Source organism: Alexandromys fortis, unplaced genomic scaffold (assembly GCF_014885135.2).
Source record: "Alexandromys fortis isolate MF-2015 unplaced genomic scaffold, M_Fortis_MF-2015_v1.1 scaffold_67, whole genome shotgun sequence".
Taxonomy (NCBI): Eukaryota; Metazoa; Chordata; class Mammalia; order Rodentia; family Cricetidae; genus Alexandromys; species Alexandromys fortis.
In genome coordinates, this window is record NW_026067945.1 from 243390 (window position 1) to 265729 (window position 22340).

The window sequence follows — 22340 nt, forward strand, 5'->3', positions numbered from 1 at the left end:
AGACGTGAATAGAGCAGACTCACAGAAGTCTGTAACACCAGGGTAGATGTGAAGGTGGGGCAATGGAAGGAAGAAGGAGGCTGGTTTGGGACAAAATAACAGATAATTACTGGATTCCACGTTATCGGAGGAGCTAAGACAGAAGATAAGCATGCATGAGGGAGAATCTGGGATGCTCGTTTGTAAGGCAATACCAGGAAAGACATTGCTGAGAAAATGAAGTGGACACTGAGTCTGAGTGGTGACCAGACAGATGCTGGCTTCCGTGGAGGAGGAAGGGCACCTGGAACAGACTGAGGCAAGAAAGAGAAGGGCAAACAAGGGATGGGAGAAGGAGCATCGTGGCTAGAATACAAAGCAAGAAGGTGCCGGTTCAGAAGGCTGAGAGCTGGCCAGGGGGTGTGCTGCTGGGTCCTGCAAATCAAGCCCAGGGCTGAGTGCTGGGACCTAGGAGCTGGGGGATACACAGAAAGGTTTCTTTAGTCAACGGTATTTGTTATCTTGCACCATTTCTGAGGGTCAAGAACTTCGGGGTGGCTTAGCTGGGCAGTTCTGACTTGGGGGCTCCCATTAATGGAAGCATGGAGTTTATCCTTGGGTGACTGGCTTCTTCCACTTAGCATAGTATTCTCAGGGCCCCTCCCTATAGATGTAGCTATCCTGTGTCAGAATGTTTTCTTTCTTTCTTTACCTTTTCCTTCCTTCCTTCCTTCCTTCCTTCCTTCCTCCCTCCCTCCCTCCCTCCCCCCCCCCCCCCCCCCCCCCCCCCCCCTCCCTCTCCCTCTCCCTCTCTCTCTCCCTCCCTCCCTCCCAGCAAACCAACCTCTCTCTCTCTCCTTCCTTCCTTCCTTCCTTCCTTCCTTCCTTCCTTCCTTCCTTCCTTCCTCTTTCCCTCTCTTGTCCTTTTGTTTCTCAATATAGGGTTTCTCTGTGTAACCCTGGATTTCCTGGAAACTCACACTGCAGACCAAGCAGGGCTCTAACACAAAGACCCTCCTGCCTCTGCCTCTCAAGTGCTAATACTAAAGGCACGTGTCCCAATGTCTGGCTGTTCTTCCTTAAGATTGTAAAATGCTCCACTTTGGGCCTAGTGTGGTGATGCACGTCTTCAATCCCAGCCGTTGGGAGGCAGAAGCAGGTGGAGCACTGTGAGTTTGGGACACACCTGGCCTACAAAGTGAATTCCAGGCCATCAGGGTTACACAGGGAGATTGTGTCTTAAAACAGAAAACAGTCCCACTTTGTGTGTGATCGCACTGCTTATCCGCTATCCTGGTGAATAGCGGCTATCGTGAGCAGCGCCGCTGCAAAGGGAGGTAAGCAGGGATCCATTCGAGTCTTGCTTCAATGCCTTTCGGAACATACCCAGAAGGATTTCCGTCATAATTCACTTATTATGCAAAAATTCTATGTCTAATGTCTTAGGAGTCATCACAATCTGTTTAATAACAGCCGAAGTACAAATGTTCTCACTTCTCTACTTTCTCAAAAACGTGTTACCTTCTGTGGTTTTGTTTTTCATCCTAGTGGACTGGGAGGGTTTTAGTTTGTGCTTCCTTCATGATGTCTGGAGGTGATAATCTGTGGTGTCCACTTGGGAAATTCTTTGGAGACATGTCTATCCAAGCCTTCCTTTCCTGGCGTTTCTGGCTTCCTGCCTCACCAGCCACAGCTGCTCCCACCGTGGGTCTCCCCCCATGTTCATGATGCAGCAACGAGGCCTTAGGCAGCGCTAACCCTATATTTTTTTTTTGGAGTCTCAGCCTCCAAAACCATAGGTCATACACAGTGTCAAGTCCTGGAATTTTTGTTGTAACAGCAGAAAGCTAACTAATACAGAAGCAAGGAGTCTGTGAGGCATGTGGGTGCTAAGCTCACCAGAGGGACTCTGGGGAGGAGCGTGGACTAAAACTAGATGGGGAAGATTGTTCATGAATAGTGGCCAGTGGTGTGAGCATCAGTAAGACTGCTGAGGGGGAGGGCAAGATGAGAATGAAGAAGGCTAGGGGCAGAACCCAGAAGAACCCTGACTTTGAGAAGGACTGGCCACACCGAAAAGAAAAGAAAAAAAAACTGGAGCTTGCAGCACCCAAGAAACTGGTTAAGGGAGAAAGCAACTGTTGAGTCACATGACTAAGGGCTTGCCATGAAGGGGGCTGGGTAATGCCCAGGTCCTGGGCCCCAGCACTGTCACCAGTGACCAGTGGACAGAAAAGTATAGCAGAGCAAGTAGAGGAAAGGGTGAAGTGGATGGACCACGGACATCTCACCAGTAGAGTGTGATGGCAGGAAGGCATTGGGGCGAGGACTTCAGCAGAGGGCCAGGACTTCTGACCCTAGCTGCATTGCCTTGACATACCCCATGCTCCACACTTACCAGGAAGTCAGACCCATTTTCTCCTTCCTATTCCACTGAGTGAGCACCCTCTGCCTTTGAGGTCTTCAGTCTGTCAACACACTGCATGTGTCCTTGAGACCACCCTCCCTCCATCCTCAAGGCCTCCGTCCATCACCACACTGCACGTGCTCCCGGATCCTCCATCCTTCACCACACTGCATGTGCTCCCAGATCCCCCATCCATCACCACACTGCACGTGCTCCCAGATCCTCCATCCATCACCTCACTACACGTGCTCCCAGAGCCTCCATCCTTCCCCACACTGCACATGCTCCTAAATCCTCCATCCTTCACCACACTGCTTGTGCTCCTGGATCCTCCATCCATCACCACATTGTGCAGCTCCAAGGCATCTGCTAGAGCATCTTTAGCCATAATAATCTCCAGCTCACATTTCTTCCTGGACAGCGACTTGCGCTATTATCTGTTGCCTCTGACTCATTCACGGTCACATTCTCCCATCATTCGAGGACTATCAGCACACCTCTGGTACCTTTTAATTTGCCTCTCAGCACCCTTCCCTCAAAATGCCCTCATCCGTCAGCACGTCATTCACTTCAAATACTCACAGCCATTGCATCAGACCAATTAAGTCTTTGTGCTCATGGAGAACAGTGGTTCACAGTATTAGAATCTTCTTTATCAGACAGCCAGGCCACGGTGACAGACTTTGTATGTATACATGTGTGTATGCCTGTATATGTGCTGGTGTATATGTGCCCTGGGTGTATGCATATGTGTGTACTCAAGTACATGTTCATAAGTTTACCCATGGGTGTGTGCACCTTCCCCATGTAGAAGGTGTGTTCCTTTCCACATGAAGCCATTATTTGCGTGAATATGAATGTGCACATGTATGCCTTACAATGTGTACAGGTGTGTGTACTATGCATGCATGTGAATATTTGGGAGTCTATGCCATGTGTGCATGTGTGAGAATGTAGGTATGTGTATCTATTTCGTGTGTGTCACTATACTTGTCTTGGAGTAAGGGGCAGTCTTGCTAAGTCAACACTACTTGCTGTGGATTGCAGCCACTGGGAAGCCTGGCCCCTCCAGTGGACAACAAAGTCACAGAGAAGGAGAAGAAGCCACCCACAGCCACCACCAAGGGGAGAGGGAAAGGAAAAGGCAAGAAGAAAGGCAAAGTGAAAGAGGAAGTGGAGGAAGAAACGGACCCCCGGAAGATCGAGCTGTTGAACTGGGTGTGTGCAAAGTCCTTGCTCGTGTGTCTTGAGACTGTAGAGCCCAGAGTTGGCTTTGCCCTAGTTCTCCAGGGAAGGGACACTCTTGTTACCTTCGCTTCATCCCCATCAGGATGGAGGATTGGTGGAATAATGGTGGAATAGTGCCAATATTTCAGTGACAATAGTGTGTTTAGTGCTATTTAATAAATGGGAGTGATCGTCATGATAGCATATGCTTGTCACTGCAGGGGCCCTGCTTGCCGGTGTCTCAGCAGCAGGGAGACCTGGAAACCTCTTGTATGGGTGTCTTCAGCCTCCCAAGCTTGGGAGCTGCGTCTACTCACCCACCACCCCTCCCCACACTACCGCTAGCTCTACCATCAGAAGGGTTGTGTTGTGTGAATCGTAAACATGTGGTTAGTTTCTGTACCAAGTGTCTGCATGCCTGCCAAGCAGAGAGAGCAATGACCAGGGCTTCCTTTTGGAGCGGTACCTTCGTTCCAAAAATAGGAGTGTATGGCCACTCACTCACATAGCATCCCAGTGGCCTGTGACATGCCTACGTGGTCCTACCACCACCAAAAGATGCTTCTCAGCCAAGAAAACAGCAGGAGAAACTTAATAGGGCAACATTGGAATAGTTGTCTTAACTCATTAAAAAAATTTAGATTGACTGATTATTTTATGTATAGGAACATTTTGCCTACATATATGTATGTGCACCGTGCACTTTCCTAGTGCCTGCAGAACTTGGAAGAAGGCCTTGGATCCCCTGGGACTGGAGTTAGCTGACAGGCTGTAAACTGTCATGGAAGTGCTGGAAATTGAGCCTGGGTCCTCTTCAAGAGCAATAAGTGCTCTTAGTGTTTTGTTTATTCGTTTGTTTTTGGTTTTGTTTTTTGAGACAGGGTTTCTCTGTGTAGCTTTGGAGCCTGTCCTGGAACTTGCTCTGCACACCAGGCTGACCTCAAACTCACAGAGATCCGGCTGCCTCTACCTCTGCCTCCCGGGTGCTGGGATTAAAGGTGTGCACCACCACCGCTTGGCATGCTCTTAGCTTTGAAAACAAAAGTCCCTTGTAAACTTTGACAGAGCATGTGGGACCTGGTTGAGCCAAAAGGAGAAAAGGTTAAGTATGTTTATTTAAAGGGAGCCACCTTGGGAAGCACAGGCTGGGTGCAGCAGCCTTAGGACAGTTCTTGGCTGGCATATGTGAGGCCATGGGCTCAATTCCCAGCACCAGGTTAACAAACAAAACTGCAGGGGATACAGCTCAGAATATCCCAGAACTTTCCATGGTGTGTCCTAATGTCTCCTGCCTGGAGTCTCGACAGAGGCAACTCATGGACTCCCTCCTGGATTTCACGCAGGTGAATGCCTTGGAACAAGCCATGCTGGATGCTCTTGTCTTAGATCGGGTTGACTTTGTGAAGCTCCTGATTGAAAACGGAGTGAACATGCAACACTTCCTCACCATCCCGAGGCTGGAGGAGCTTTACAACACCGTGAGCATCCCCGGGAGAAGGCTGGGGGCGAGCTAGCTCAGAATACTCTTATCACCTGACACATATTATGCAACCACCACAACAAAAGCTCTCCACTGAGTGCAGACTCACGAGGGCAGCGTCAGCTGGAAGGCCAGTGTGTAGTGGGGCGGCTAATCCTTATTTGCTCCTGGCTAGTACATATTCATATTCTCAGCAACTGTGCTGTGACAGCCAGTCACTCCAGCTAGAGGAGACAGATGATTCCCGCTGTCCCATGGGCTCACATCTTCAAAAAGCCACCTCCGCAGTGAAAGTGTCCGAAGCTGAAAGTGTACTTGACGGTTCCAATCCACTGAACAACAAGACGCAGAATGCCATAGCGTCAGGCATTTCCTGGGGGGTCATGAGGCTTACCCAGAACTTCGGTTTATGTGGAGAATGAAGAAAGGACTGTAGCGTACTGGCCCGAGGAAAGGATCAGATTCCATTTACTCATAAAAACTCACAATGAGAGAAGTCAAAGGTGACCAGATGAACCCCTGTAAATCTGCATTTACATCCTATGCTTCTGATGCAAGAGGACCTCATGTCCTAAGGCAGCAGCAGACTGAGCTGTCATCAAGGTTATTAGTCAACTGTTGCTTAGGACCCTGACGTTTCCCTGGTTACAGGGAAAACACATTTTAGCAGGAGGTGTGTTGTGTCAGAATGGGAAGTGCGTGGATAAAATTTGCTTTGCACACACTAGTCCAATTCAAGTTTTGAAAATTTACGTCTTCTTTGGTCGTTCGAAGACTTTCAGTGGCAGAAATGGTGTAAAACACGCAGATATTTAACACTGCAAGAATGCTAAAATTATTCAAAGCATTTCACACACATTTAAATGTGGAAACCACAGCCAGTTGCCTTATAACAAATGAGTCAGTGGTATGTTGTGAACCCCACAATTCACTGGGGCAGAATTTTGTTCAAGGGTTAAAGAGCAAACCATACTGATTGAGGCTGCTTGCTTCCCTTTCAGAGACTGGGCCCGCCCAACACCCTTCACCTGCTGGTGAGGGATGTTAAGAAGGTGAGTTATCCACCCTTTACCGGCTGGCACCTGCCACGAAAATAGTTTGTAAAAACAGTATTCTGTTTTGACATGCGTTCCCTTCTTATTTGAGGCATAGGGAACAATGGCTTCCTCTGTTCATGATAGTTCAGTTATAACGTTAGAAAGAGAAGAACAAAGGGTGAGGGGAATGACTGTAAAATGCTTGGAACTGTAGCTTGCATTTTTAGAACCCAGTAAATGCTGTGGGATGGCTCAGCGGGTAAAGGGGCTTACTGGCAAGTTTGCGTACCTGGGCTTGATCTCTGAGACTCATACAGTAGAAAGGGAGAAGTGACTTCTGCAGGCTTTCCTCTGACCTCCACAGGTGCACTGTGGTGTGCGTGTGTGCATGCTTGCATGCTCACACACACACACACACACACACACACACACACACTCTAACACTCACACTAAATATATAAAGCTTTTTTAAAAAAAAAGTATCTAAGCTGTATGGTCATGGAATCCCACCTTCCATAACCCCAACCTGCCAGAGGTAGAGACAGAGAATCCAAAAATTAAGCTGGCAAATTCCAGGTTCATTAGTGCCTCTACTTCAGTATATAAGGTAGAAAGACATTGAGGAAGACACCAGACAACAACCTCAGGTCCCCACATGCATTCACACACATGCATGCATGTGTACCTACACACACAAACATAAATACATACATGTATGCATATCAAACAAACAAATATACAAAAAGCAAAAATGAAACTCGAAGTATCACAGCACAGAGGTATACCGATAACAGTGTAGGCTCCAGAAGAACCGACAGGAGGCTGCTCAGGAGGTCTGTGCGCCCTGTGTAGTGCACCAGAGGCTCTCAGCCTTTGCAGTTCCTCATTTCTAAGGGGAATGGCTCTCCTCAGTCTCCAGGGCCCCCCACTATCGCAGCCTGTGTTCCTGTGGGGTCTTGCTCACTTGGTCCTACGCTGGCATCTCTTGTTCTTGTCATCACAAGTTAGAGATGAGGTCAGGCTCTCATAGGGGCAATCTATCTCTCTAGAATGAGACAGTGGGGCTTTTGGTCAGAGTTCTGGATGACTTGGTCATATTTCTTATCATGATTCAGTTCTAGGAATATGATAACGTGATTTCTACAGAGCAGAATGGAATCAGTGGATGGGAACTGAGGATCTAGAGGTCCCTGGCCCAGAGCCTTGTTCCACACTTTGCTTCCTCCCTCAAGACCCAGGTGGAAGAAAGACTAGGAAGTGTAAACTTTCTTCTTTTTTTCCAAGGAGGATATATATATATATATATATGTATATATATATAATGTAAACATACACATTTAATTGTAACACACTTTAAAAAGGAAAACCTTGCCCTTTTACACTTTTAGAGTAGAAGACTGATTTCCAAACTCGTCCCCTTCCACTCTCATTAAATGAAGGAGTTCGTGTAGTGAGTATTTTATTGTCAGCTGAAGCTTTTTACCAACAGCAAAAACTGCATCCAAATAAGATTAGATATGTACCAATCTAGGCTTCCCTCTAAATTAATTATTATTATCATTATTATTTTCCCCACTCATCTTCCGTCCTTCCTCCCCAGGAGAGTATGGAAAAAATAATATTAGTATGATAATAATAAGTACAGAGGGAAGTCTAGATTGGTAAATATCCTAATCTTATTTTAATACACTTTTTGTTGTTGTTAAAAAAAAGTTTCGGCTGAGAATTCAATACTCACCTACATAAAATCCTTCATTTAGGGAGGAAGTGCAATGATCCGTGTTTAATCCCAACTGTTTCCCAGCTGAATGACTTCAATAATCGCCCCTCTCCTGGAGTCCTCCTGCCCATCACTTGATTCCCTGTTCATAACCACCATCTCCAAATCGTTCCATGGCAGAATTCTGAAGTTCAAGCTTGTCCCAATACATACACATTTCCACTGGGCCTGGCCCAGACCTGTGACCCCTCCTGGAGCACTCGCTCTTTCTCTTTTCACCCCATTGTTCCTGCTCCATTGCTTCTATGTCATCATCTCATGGAAACCCTCACTCGCCCCTAAACAACGCACCTAGGCACCTCCAGACACTCCTGAGGGTTCCATATGATGCCACACTCCGTTCTTCACAGCTTCATCCCTCTCCCCAGCATCCAGCTCCTGGTCGCCAACAAGGAATCTTCGGCTGGGATGTAGCTCAACAGTAGAGTGCGTACCTCCCATGTATGAAACCCTGAACTCGGTCCTCGGCACTGAAAAAGAAAAGTCCCAAGAGTAAAAAATACCCAACATGGTCAATGATCATAATAGGATCTTAAGAAATATAGATTTCAGGAACAAAGGTTCAGCCAGTGTAGCTAGTCTAGGATATAGATGAGCACCTCACTTCAGGACATTGCTTCTCACCACGGGGACTCTGTCCCAGCAGATCCTCTTCCACGTTGATAAGATTCAGCCCCTTTGGTGGCTCCTTGTCAAATCAGACAGGTGCTGGTTGTGTTTTTACTGAAGATCTGGTGTCCCCCAGAGTCACTGACTACCACTTAAGCTTTCACCAGAGGGGCTCCTGGCCCTGAAAAATACGTTGGCCACCTATAGGTTCCCATAAGACCCTCTGCTTCCCAAATGAAGCTTGGCCCCTCCCTGAAGCTAGCATGTCCTCTCCAGGGGGTTATCCAGGGTATGTGTCATACAAATAAACGCTTATATTCCACTGGTACCACACTGCTCCCTCCACCTCCCCATACCAGCTGCAAACCACTCTGCCTGGCCATGGGCTTGCCATAGACTCTGCAGTGCCTGAGTTCTTAACTCTTCCTTCTCAATGCAAGAGCTGATGCCATCATCCCCATGCGCCATATGGTAACAGACTGAACATGGTTGTTATAGTAACAGCCAAGCTGCTCCTGGGGTGATGTGGCCTAACTTGCAGGATGCTGTCCTCACTGTGAACTTCTTCTTTTGCAGAGCAACCTTCCACCTGATTACCACATTAGCCTCATCGACATAGGGCTCGTGCTGGAGTATCTCATGGGAGGCGCCTACCGCTGCAACTACACCCGGAAGAGTTTCCGAACTCTCTATAACAACTTGTTTGGCCCTAAGAGGGTACAGATCAGCGGCCACGCTGTGTCCTGTGTCCCCCAGAGTGGCATGTGTTTCCTTATTATGCTTCCCAATAAATCTCCCCATGCAGAACCCAGCTCTTCACGCCATCTGTCCCACAGTACACCCACACTGCCTCTATCCTGACCCCCCAGTGTGAGGCTTCCGGGCGCCAAGTGCAGTCACTCATATCCCCTCAAATACTGGGTCAGTCAGTGCAACCTGTCAAGCAGTGTGCCCTCCCTCTTTCCCCACAATAGCCTTCCTCCTGGTCCCGTGTCTCTACTCTCTCAACCCCTCCTCCCACCAATCGCTGGAGCTGTTGTCAACTTCTAAAACATAAAAAAGCATCTGTTACTCCCCCCACCCCCGCCCCCACCAAAGTCAGGGCTCCCTGCTGGTCAAACAATTATAGCCAAACTCATGGTACATCCAAGGAATTCAAGACAGCTGTGGCAAGCCGTCCCCACCCTACCACAATAGATTCTATTCCTCTATCAAAATTAAAGCTAATCCCTGGCCTGCCCTGGCCTTCTGGTTGCTCCGGTCCATCAAACCCCCAGTGATGTAAACATCAGATCTGCGGGGAGTAGTCCTCACTCCTGCTCCACAGTCTGTGCTGGAGATTTGTTTGGCTCTACTTCCGAGGAGGGCCGTCTGTGTGTCTGTCTTTCCAAACTGGCTTCTGCTGACGGAAGCAGTTTATGTGCAAGCATTTCCTCCTCTTGGATGTTGCCATTAATTAGTAGCGATACAGACTATTTAACTTAATTAACACTGTACTCACCTGAGTAAATTGATTTCTTTTCCTGCTTCTTCATCCTGCAGCCGAAAGCACTTAAGCTTCTGGGAATGGAAGTAAGTAGAGCGGGGTTGTTTATGACACTTTGGTCACTTTGTGGAAATGGTTAGATTCAAAGTAACAGAAAATTGAGGGATGTTTTCCATGAATAAATTCTCTATACCAAAATATTAGATGGGTTGAAGGAATTGCCAAAAAGGTCAGACACCTTTAAAAAATTTAAGTACTGGGGGAGGCTGTGTTTTCCAGTGTGTTTGTGCATGTGTGTGTGCGTGTGTGTATGTGTGTGTGTGTGCGCATGCATGCACGCGGGTGAGAGGTTGTCCTCACGTCTTCCTCAGTTGCTCTCCACTGTATTTATTGAGGCAGGATCTCTGCCTGAACCTGGAGCATGCTAGTTACAAGTACTTTATCTAACCAGCTTGGCCTGGGGAAAGTTGTCTCTGCCTCCCAAGGGCAGGACTCCACGCAGATATGACACCTGCCCAGCTTCTTCGTGAGTTCTAGGGATTTGAACTCAGTCCTCACACTTCAGAGCCAAGCACTGAGCCATCTCTGCAGCCTAAGCTTATCATATCTTAACAATTTAATTTTCTTTTTTGTTAAGAATTTCATACATGAATCTAATGTGTTTTGATCAATCAAATCCACCCTCATTCACTCCCCTCCAGTTCCTCCCATATCCACACACCACTCTTCACTCACAACTCTGTGGGCTGTTTTTTAAAGGCACTGAGTCACTGGATGCTCTCTGTATGTACATGGATGTAGGACCATCTACTGAAGCATGGCTAGCCTCTCAGAAACCTCATCCCTGAAGGAAACTGATTCTATTTGCCCTCATAGACGTCAATTATCAGTCACACCTCAGCTAGGGGTGGACTTGATAAGCTCCTCTCCCATCCATGCTGGGATTTTGGTTGGCTTGATCTTATGCAGGTGTTGGGCATACAGTCACGGCCACTGTGAGTTTACAGAGGCAACGACTCTGTCATGTCTAGCAAGTACTGTTTCAATGCAGATATCAGCCACCTCTGGCCCTTACAATTTCTCTTCCCCCTTTTCTGCAATGGCCTCTAAGCCTTGGAGAAAGAAACTGTGATGTAAATATTCCCTGAGAGATGAGCACTCCTCAGTCTCTACTGTATAAAGAAGCTTCTCTAATGAGGTTTGAAAGGTGTTCTGATCTTCGAGCATTAAAAATACCTTAGGGGGCAGTTTGATTCTATGTCCATTTAGCAGATATATTAGGTTATTCCCGAAGGCCTCTGACATGGCCAGCCATGGGTTTGGGGTCCAGTAGCAGGCACAGGAACAAGAGTTCCATCTGGTGAAGCTAGTCTTTAATCCGGTCAGAAAGGTGTTGTCGCTACCCTAACATTCACGCTGCTATTGCACCGGTGCTATGTCCTGCCAGGCAGTCATTGCTGTAGCTCACAGGATTCCCTGCAGGGGAATGGGTGATGAACTTTCTTCCCTGGCAGTGTGTTCAGAACCTTCTAGCTCTGTGAAAGTTAGCCAGCAGGGATGAAGTTTCCAGGTCTTACCAGCTTGACTTCTCCTTGACTCAAGCGTATGGTGTCCACAGCAATGGGGTTGTACAATCAGGTTCTAGAAGGTAGAACAATAATAACAATGACAACAGCCCGCAGTATCTGTTGAGGGTGTCTATGGGATAACAGATACTGTTAGAGATGGAGGCTACCTAATTCTATAAAGTTTGTAAAGTCAGTTTCCAAAGAAATACTAACAGAAACCCTTAGAGAACAATGTTACTTCTATCATCTAAAAACCATAAAATACCAAAGAACTCAATAAAACATTTTAACATCTAAATAAGAAATTAAGATTTCCTAAGAATGCAAATAAAATTTAATATTAGTAAGCCTTTAATATTTTACCTTATTGTTAACATAAACAAGGAAAAGATATGACATGTTATTTATCAGTAGGTGTTAATGAGGAAACTCAAAGCTGTATAACATTCCTAATCGTTTTAAATTAAAAATAAAGCTGTTTTTAAAAATAAAGTTTTTTTATAGACTATATTCTGATCATGGTTGCCTTCCATCTCCTCACAGATCTTCCCCACCTCCCAATTCTTCCAACTGCATGCCTTTTTTCATCTCTTAAAAAAAAAACTCATACTGGGCTGTGGTGTTGCATGCCTTTAATCCCAGCACTCAGGAGGCAGAGACAGGCAGATCCCTGTGAGTTCAAAGCCAGCCTGGTCTACAGAGCAAGTTCCAGGACTGGCTCCATAGCTACTGAGAAACCCAGCCTTGAAAAACCAACCCACCAAATAAACAAACAGAAAAACACATAAATAAAAAAGACAAACAAGGATAAAACAAAATAAACTAACAAGAAAAGAAAAAGAAACTAAGAAAGAGCATGAGAAATGCAGATACACACACCACACACACACAAACACACACACACACCCCAAACCACAAGCAAGCAAGCAAAACCCATACAACCTCAAAGCCATAAGCCATAATAAGCAAGCCAAGGACCAGTAAATTTTTTCCTTTTATTCTTTTCTTTTCTCTTTTTTCTTTTTTTAAAAAAAGCCCAAACAGCAATATGAGACAAAAAAAAATCTTCTAAGATATCACTGAGTTCATTTTGTGCCCATCTGCTCCTTGGTATAGGCTAGCTCTTAAATCTGGTTTGTATACCCAGTGAGACTCCTTTTCTCACAATTATCAATTGGAAATAGCTTCTTGGCTGGAGATAGACGTTCAAGCCCACTTCTTCATCTCGGTGCTGTGACCCTGTCTGGTTTGTATCTGGCAGGCCCTGTGCATGCAGCCACAGTCTCTAACGGATCAACCCTGTAGTATCCAGAAGACACTGTCTCTTTGGTGTCTTCCAGTGCCTCTGGATCTTATAACTTTTCTGCCTTCTCTTCTTCAAAGCTCCCTGAGCCCATAGGGGAGGGACTTGGTGAAAACATCCCATTTGGAACTGAGAGTTTCAAGGTCTTTGCACAACATCCAGTTGTGGGTCTCTGTGTTGGTTCCCATCTACTGCAGGAGGAAGCTTCTCTGATGATGGCCGAGAGAGGAACCCATCTATGGGTACAAAGGAATGTCATTAGGAGTCATTTTTATTGCTGTATTTCTTTAGCAAAATGACTATCAGCAAAGAATACTATTTGACATCAGGAAGATCAACTCAAGTACCCTCCTCACGGGACAGAAGAGTTGACAGTACCAGTAACAAGAAGCTTTAAAAATGAAGCACTAAGAAAAACAAGACACAGACACGCACAAAACCACACCACCTGGGGCAGTGGGAGCAACGCTGCAGCTCAGAGTGGCACTTGGCTATTGCTGAGTGTTTTATAATTAAACTGCCATGCTCGACAGCGTCCCATTCTGAATGATTTTGTTAAAAAGGCTTCCGTTCAGAACTCACAGCTAAGGCCCAACTCCGGCTCTATCCCGTGAACCCCGAGTCTTCTATTATTCCCTTTCTCAAGTCCTCCCATCTGGTAGGATCAACCTGGTCACAAAGATCTGCTCGGTGTGCCTCTGGAATACTCTGCTCCCAGGCCTGCTTTTACTTTATATTTCATTTCCTCAAGGACAGGCACTGAGAATACGAATTCGTCCAGTCTTCCTGTCTTACAATGTTGAACTTGCTCATTTCCATTTTTCCTAAAAGAGACTTCCAAGTTCACTTTTTTTTTTGGAGCCTGTCCTGGAACTAGCTCTTGTAGACCAGGCTGATCTCGAACTCACAGAGATCCACCTGCCTCTGCCTCCCAAGTGCTGGGATTAAAGGCATGCGCCACCACCGCCCGGCCTCAAGTTCACTTTTATAAGCCTTTACATACCATTCTGGCCTCTTCTGCCTGTCCAATAGCTTAGTGATGCAGGGTTCTTATTCCGAGTTTTCTTTTTAATTACATTGTGTGTGTGTGTGTGTGTGTCTGTGTGTGTATGTGTGTGTGTATGTGTGTGTGCATGTGTGCACACACAGACACAAAATATATGCCAGTAGAGGTCAGTGGACAGCTTGTAGAAGTCTGTTCTCTCCTTCCATCATGTGGGTGCTGGGAATTTAAGTCTTTGACTTCTGGTCCTTGGGCTTGACAGCAGGACCTGCTGGCCCACTTACCAATCTCTTGTTTTTTAAAAGATGCACATATTCCTCCATCCCTTTTTTCCCTTCCCCTTATATTTTGAGACAGTCTTTCTCTGAAGCTGGACCTCACCAATTGGCTAGACTGACTTGGCCAACAAGCCCCGGAGATCCTCTTGTCTCTGCCTCCCAAGAGTTACAAGCCCTTGCTGTCTCGGCTGACTTTCTACACAGCACAGGGATCCAAACTCAGTTCCTCATACTTGCACAGCAAGCCTTTACTTTTATTCTGAGGGGAATCTCACGCGGTTGCCCAGGCTTGCCTTTGACTCTCTCAGTAGCCCAGGAAGGTCTTGACCTTGCTGAGCCCTGCCTCAGCCTCCGGGTTACCTGGAATTACAGGCCTGTGCTACCAGGCCCCATACACTGTCTCCATCAGTTCCTAGCTCAGCTATATCTTACAAACAAGTATCAGTGTTCAGCTGTGTTGGAAGATGTCCCTGAAGAGACAAAGGGTGACTTCACCTTTCCTGTCGGGCTATCTGTATTTAGTTTATGGGGAGGTTTTTCAGCTGTTTGCTTTGTCTCCTTGGTTTAAACCTTCTGGGGAAAAACAGCTGCTGACCCGGTGGGATAAGTTACTCAAATAACAGCCTTCCTTTTCAGATCACTTGGCTTCTCATAGTAAACACGCAGGGCCTTCTCAAAGGAATCAGTATGCAGAGTGGAGCCCAAAGCCTGGGGCTCACCAAGTCTCTCTGCTGCTTCTGACACGGAAGCCTTCCTCTCTCCTGTAGCTCCTGAAGAGCTAATTTGTGGTCGATTTAAGAAGAGCCATTTTTTTAAGAAGCCGTGTTTCTTTCCTCCCAGGATGATGAACCCCCAGCCAAAGGGAAGAAGAAAAAGAAGAAGAAGAAAGAGGAAGAGATTGACATCGACGTGGACGACCCGGCCGTGAGTCGGTTCCAGTACCCGTTTCATGAGCTGATGGTGTGGGCCGTGCTCATGAAGCGCCAGAAGATGGCCGTCTTCCTGTGGCAGCGCGGGGAGGAGAGCATGGCCAAGGCCTTGGTGGCCTGCAAGCTCTACAAGGCCATGGCCCATGAGTCCTCCGAGAGCGAGTTGGTAGATGACATCTCTCAGGACCTGGACAACAATTCCAAGTGAGGAGCCTGAAGGAATGTGAGGCCCAGATTGGCTGCTGCCCTGGTGCCTCTCGCCTTGAAGGCATGGCCGCTGAGCTTCCCCTTATGAGGACCGTTGTGATTGAGGCTTACTCATAAACCGCCCTGCTCATCATGTCTGTCAGTATTTTTCACTGCTGTCCCCTGGGCTATTTCTGGGTTGTTACTGGTTTAGTCTGCTGCTTTTCCATGCCAGTTATCAAAGCCCCTTTTATGCTAACAAGGTAGTGAAATAGATTCCCATAAAGAGACACTTGCTTGTGCTGTATAAACCTCAACACAACTACTGGGCTCTGAACGTCAGGAGGACTTCTGGATTTTTCTTCCCCTGTAGCTGGGGCAGATGGCTAAAGGGGGCTGGTGTTGGTGTTTTCCCTTCATGCAGATACTCACAGTAGGCTAGGTTTTCTGTTTAGCTCATTTCTCCCGGGGCAGGCCTGGAAAAGGAGGGCAGAGATTACTCCCAGATTTTAATGTGGCTCCTCTCCCCTTCCCCCTGTTGGAAGAGGGGTTGTTCCGTACATTCGCTGTCAGAACCTGGCTGGGTAGGGCCCTGGACTTGATCCCATTTGGACTTGGCCACAGCAAGCATTTAGCAATACATGGGTTATAGCTCATGTTGTGTTTCCCGAGTTTGCCCTGGTCTGCTACAGTGAGCAATGATTCCGTGTTCGCCTGCTTGCCCCTGCAGTCTAGATATAGAATTCTTCCCTGTGATGGAGCGAAGAAGGGACGCTGATCTCCAGCTTGTTCAGCGTGTCTTCTGTTGTTAGGAGCAACCAGCCCTTTCCAAGTTTGTCACGTGCCAGACTGGAAATACGAAGCCCAGGGAAGACTTTATAAGCATATAAACTTGAGGCAGATCCAGTCAGGCAGTCCTGCCAGCAGCTGAGGGCTTTGGAAGCCTTCTGCTTTTGTTCTAGATGCAGTGATTTCCAAGATGATTAGTAGGCTAACTGTTAGAACCCGAGGCTTTAAATGGTTTTCTCTGAGATTTATTTTATGAGGATGAATGTTTTGTGTGTGTGTGTGTGTGTGTGTGTGTGTGTGTGTACGGACACATGTGTGCACCATCCTGCCTGCAGGTTTGGTGTCTGAGGAGGTCAGAAGAGGGCATCCAATCCCCTGGAGTTGAAGTTACAGGTGGTTGTGAGTCACTGTATGGGTGCTGGGCACTGAACCTGGCTCCTCCACAGAAGAAATAAATGCTCTTAGCCACAAAGCCATCTCTATAAATCATGAGCCCAAAGGACTTTTAGAACAGAGATATGTTTACCTACCTTGGGTGATACAGCTATTCTAGATGCAGTCCTGCCTTCTAGAGCATCCTCCCTTGGTGATATGTCACCCTGCAGCCTAGGACCAGGACAAGAAAGTACTGTACACTATAGAATCTTCAAGGGACAGGAATGGCCACTCTCCCTCCTTCATTTTCATCTTCATAATGTCAATAAAATGTTCTATAAATGGAGAAGCAAAACCAGAAGGGAATGATCACTATGTGTCCATAATTTAATCACATCTCATGCAAAAAAGTCAAAGGATAGGAAATGGCTATCACTGTCATTAAATATTGGAATTGTGGTCATGAGGAAAAAGGTACAAACTATTTTCAAAATACAGCTATGTCACCTTCTTCATGCCCTTGACTCCTACACTTACCCTGCCTTTAACCATCAGACGTCCTGCTCTGGGCCCTATGACAACTACACTTTGTTTCATTGCACTGAGCATGTTAAATTATCTTGTAATCAATGCCCTGTTGAAGTCTTACACAATACAAGAAAAGCACATGGTTTAAATGATTGGCTTGTGTCAACGCACGAGCATGTCCAGCAGCCACATTTAAAATCAAAACCTAACAAACACTCACAAGCCATCCTGGTATTCCACCAGCCCCACTCGATTCCTGAAGGACAAATTAGGTCTACCTAAAGCCCTGTTTGCAGGAGAAGAGCAACCTGCTCCTTCTCTGACCAATCATAAAGCCTGTTACTTGCTGCCTCCTTCCTCTGGTGACAGGTCTTAAGACCTTAAAGAGGACATTAAAGCCACTTTCAATCCTGTGTTCTGTGTCTTATGGCTCCGCACATCCCCCATGGACCCGTACATTTAAGTACAAACTCATAGCCACTGCTGGCTTCATCACCACCGACATCTTCTTCCCTGCAGAGATTTTGGGCAGCTTGCGGTGGAGCTCTTAGATCAGTCTTATAAGCATGATGAGCAGGTGGCCATGAAACTTCTGACCTACGAGCTCAAAAACTGGAGCAACTCGACCTGCCTCAAGCTGGCTGTGGCAGCCAAGCACCGGGACTTCATTGCTCACACCTGCAGCCAGATGCTGCTGACGGACATGTGGATGGGAAGGCTCCGTATGCGGAAGAACCCTGGCCTGAAGGTGGGTGTGAGGCAGTCATTGGGCTGGGATCACCAAGACGGGACACCAGGCTGAGCTCAGTAGCTGTAGCCTAGTCCATCTACAGCGCTCCTGTGGTACAGGAGCCCATTTTCCTCCAATTCAATCACCCCATCACCCACAGCCTGGAAATGTTAAATGGAAAATTCAGGAAATAATCAATTCATAAGATTCTTTTGCTTGCTTGTATTGGGGGGACAATAAGGGGCCTGATGTAAACTAGATGAAGACTCTGCCCCTGAGCTCCACCCTGATCCTCTTGCTTGAGTTGTAAATTGTGTGTCGATCCGAGCAGTATGATGAAATCTCACATGATCTCACTCTACCTCCCCCAAAACCATAAATCATCTGCTTGTCCAGAGTATCCACAGTGTATGCTGCATCTACCCATTAGTCACCTTGTAGATGTCTCCGTGACCAGATCAACTGGCACAACATCCCAGTGCTTGTATTCAAGTAACCTAAAAGTTCCTTATTAAGGACCACAAAGAAGGGAGCGGTGACCGTGACGCTGCTCGGGAGGGTGTAAAATGTATGGCGTGTTAGCTAGGTTAGCTACTAGCATGGCAACGCTGCAGGCACATAGGCAACACCCAGAGGACATGGAGGTCCGCACTGTCTATGTCAGGCATCCTGGTGGTGAGAGATAAGGGGTACCACTGTATCCCCCTGAGCATCTCCACGCAGGAGACACTACAATGGTTCTGACTGCACAGATGAGGAACTCAAAGCTTAGAGATTAAGTTGCCCAGGGTCTGAGTTGGTCAGTACGGGACAGGACCAGCACTAAGGTGGCAGACACTCTGGCCCCATTGTTCTTTGTCGCTGTCTTTGTTTGCAGCTGGAGGCCACCACGATTGAGCATGCTCTCCAGATGGGTCATCAATCTACTAGTGAAGCACAGGCCCGGGGGCTAGGGAGGGGGCTCAGTGGTTTAAACCACTCATTGCTCTTGCAGAGGATCCAGGTTTAATTCTCAGCACCCCGCAGTGATTAGCAACTGTCTGCAACTCCACTTTAATTTCCAGCACCCCACAGTGATTAGCAACTGTCTGTAACTCCAGTTTAATTCCCAGCACCCCCACAGTGGTTTGCCACTGTCTGTAACTCCAGTTCCAGAAGAGTCAATGCTCTCTCTGGCCTCCTCAGGCATTACATGCACATAGTGCACAGACATATATGCAAACAAAATACCCATGTGCATAAAAATAAATTCATCTTAAAAGGTCAAACTACAGATCTGCCCTCTGTGTTTTAGCTGACAACATGGCGTCCTTACACGTGGCTTATGGGAGAACACAAAGCAATGAGAAGGTTTGAAGAGGGTGTGTTGAGAGAAAAATCAGTCAACAAACTCTTAGGTTATCTCAAGAAAAGGTTTTATTTGGCAGCTAATCCAACTATATCATGATTATATTATATCGATTTTATGGGCTCTCTGAAAATAGAGGCAAAATACTGCAAGTTCAGTATCTCTTATCCAAAATATCTGGGGTCAAAAGTGTTTTCAACTTCTTTTTAGGTCTGGAATTTTTACATAGACATAATAAGATATCTTGGCGATGGTATTCAAGCCCCAGTGCAAAATTAATTGTTCCATATTCGCTTTATATACACAGCCTGGGGTATATTTTATTCATTATTTATAGCGTGCCTGAATTTTAACTATGGCCCATTACATTAACTCAGTGTGGAATTTCCCACTTACGGCATTGTGTTGAAATCAGATTTGGGGGTACTTAAAATTTCAGATTGGCACTCATCCTGTGTAGCATAGTGACTAGCAGAAGAGCCTCCACCTCTTACAGATACAGATGCCATGCCTAGCTATCAAGCTCTACACAAAGAACCAATCTGTTGTATTGCTATTGTAGATAGCCTTGTATATTAACAAATAGTTTGTTTTCTGACTGAAAGAGATCTTAAAAGTGTTAAAGAAAACAGGTCAAGTGTGACATGATGAACGCTGAATTGGCCTCACACCTCATCGAGGTACTGAAATCTAGAAGGCAGCAGAAAAGCAAGCAAGGTCTTTATCTTCATCATTTTGATAGGAAAAACATTTAACATCTGAATTTATTTTTTTACTTGATCTAGCTTTTTAGAACATATGAGGAGAGCCAGGATGTAGCTCAGTGGTTCAACATTTGCCTGGCTTGCATGAGGCCCTGGGTTCCTAACTTGCATGAGGCAACAGAAAAACAAGGAAAACACACAAGGAGAGCAGATCTGTGTAAACCAGGTGAAGAACCAGGCCAGTACTGTGGTTCATGCCCAGGATCCTGGCTACATAGGAGGCCGAGGTGAAAAGGCTGCAAACTTAAGACTAGCTTGATCTGCAGAGTGAATTCGCTTCAGCCTGGATACATCCGCGCCGGCAAAATTCTAGCTAAGCCTCAACCCCGACTTACTTGTGTGGGGATTTAATGTTTACACGTTGCTTTTTAAAGTCTGGATCACACACGGCATTACTTGTCGTTTCTCTTTTGAAAAAAGAAATTCGGTGGATATTCTCAAACTTCTCACAGCCTGCAGTTCTACCAAAGTATCCCAGCACATAAAGACACAGATCGTCAGGGTGGGGACAATCCAGGCTCCTAGGTGACCAGAGTGAGCTGTCCAACTTTATAGCTTCAACAGTACAATCAGCCTTCCAGCTCCCAGGATTTCGTGTTCTTGAAATCAACTGAACACACATCAAAACCCCTTTAAGGGCTTTCGAAAGGGCAAAGGTGCCTGCTATAACCCTGATAACCTGAGCTCAATCCCTGAGACACACATGGTTGCAGGAGAGAATCAACTCTAGCAAGTTGTCATGCACTTTGGCATGTGACATGCACACACTAGACGGATGTGTGATATTTTTTAAAAGAAATTATTTGTAAGTATATCTGAACTGAATGTATACACGCTGTCCTTTTTGTCTTTACTCCCCAAACAATAAAGTAGAACCGCTTTTAACCAGGCGTTTACATTGCATTAAGTTAGCAGCCATCTAGACATGATTCGAAGTGTGTGGAAGGATGTGTGTAGATTTTATGCAGATATTGTGTCTCTTAATGACCACAAGCACCTCCAGGCTTTGGTATCTAAGGTCGTTGAATCAGTAAAGCACACCTCTGGGTTGACCATGATGGCATATCCAGGAAGGATTAACTAAGGCAAAAGGGGGAGACCCCCCAAAGTGTGGACAGCACCAGTTCATAGGCTACAAATGGATGAAATAAAGGGGGGGGGGAGAAAGCACAAAGTACAGGCTCGGGCCCCAACCCTCTCTACGAGGATGGCAGCTCCTCTCCTCTCCCCTTCCTCCTCCCTTCCCCACTATGATGATTTAAAACAAGTCTTTCCTCCCAAAACTTGTCTTCTTAGGTATTTCATCCCAATACAAAAACAAAAAGCAACTAAAAGAGACTAGATTCTCCTTGCATTATCTTAGCTTAAAACTGGGTTTGTTCCTCATCACCTAGGTGATCATGGGGATCCTTCTTCCACCCACCATCCTGTTCCTGGAATTCCGAACATATGATGACTTCTCGTATCAAACATCCAAGGAGAATGAAGATGGAAAAGAAAAAGAAGACGAGAATGTGGTCAGTGGCTCTCAAGAGGGTCACGTGGCACTCAAGAGGGTCACGTGGCTCTCATTTTCAGTGTTTAGATTTGTTTTACCATGGACTTAGAAAGCTTTCTAATAGGGGCACTAGAAGAATTTCCTCTTGTTAAGGCCTCTTTGTGCTGGGAATGGGGTAGTTCCCACCTGTAGGCCACCTTCCATGTGCTGGGATGACCTATTCACACATGCAGTCTGCCTGTCATGTGCGGGGGGGTGGCCTATTCACACCTTCAGACTGCCTGCCATGGGCTGTGGATGGCCTATTCCCACCTACAGACTGCTGCCATGTGATGAGGATGGCTTATTCCCACCTGCGGGTTGCTTGCCATGTGCTGGGGTTAGCCTGTTCACACCTGCAGACTGCCTGCCATGCGCTGGGGTTGGCCTGTTCACACCTGCGGGTTGCATGCCATGCGCTGGGGTTAGCCTGTTCACACCTGCAGACTGCCTGCCATGTGCTGGGGTTGGCCTGTTCACACCTGCGGGTTGCATGCCATGTGCTGGGGTTAGCCTGTTCACACCTGTAGGTTGCCTGCCACATGCTATGCTATTTTCCAGGATGCAAATGCGGACGCCGGCTCGAGAAAGGGGGATGAGGAGAGTGAGCACAAAAAGCAGAGGAGCATTCCCATTGGAACAAAGATCTGCGAGTTCTACAATGCGCCCATTGTCAAGTTCTGGTTTTACACGGTATGGCTCTCCCCAACGACTGCCCTTGGTCATGTGGGGACTACTGAGCTATACCAGAATCAAGAAAAATTTCAGAGTTTCAAAAAGAGTTCAAAGGTTCATTAAGATAAAACGAGTCATAAAAAAACTAGGACTGAGAGCTTTAAAATTAGATCCCAATATATTGTCACATATATTTTAAAGATGCGGGAATATTGGCTACCCTAGCCCCACATGGCCACTTCATTAAGCAAAGTAGACATTCTATTTGCTTAAGAAAAAATACTTTTAGTAATTGACACTAGGGGAAGTTTTGTTTGACTTT

The 22340-nt window shown here is 46.5% G+C and overlaps 1 protein-coding gene across 2 annotated transcripts in view; it reads left to right on the top strand.

Moving 5' to 3' along the window:
• The window catches only part of Trpm1 (transient receptor potential cation channel subfamily M member 1), a 95816-nt gene that overhangs the window by 49161 nt on the left and 24315 nt on the right, over positions 1-22340 (top strand). For both annotated transcript variants that reach the window (XM_050149125.1, XM_050149126.1), the window contains exons 11-19: positions 3434-3604; positions 4957-5091; positions 6095-6145; positions 9096-9236; positions 10062-10091; positions 14998-15290; positions 17484-17712; positions 21201-21323; positions 21905-22036. In XM_050149125.1, coding sequence (XP_050005082.1) covers positions 3434-3604; positions 4957-5091; positions 6095-6145; positions 9096-9236; positions 10062-10091; positions 14998-15290; positions 17484-17712; positions 21201-21323; positions 21905-22036 — 1305 coding nt within the window. The remainder of the gene's footprint in view (positions 1-3433; positions 3605-4956; positions 5092-6094; positions 6146-9095; positions 9237-10061; positions 10092-14997; positions 15291-17483; positions 17713-21200; positions 21324-21904; positions 22037-22340) is intronic.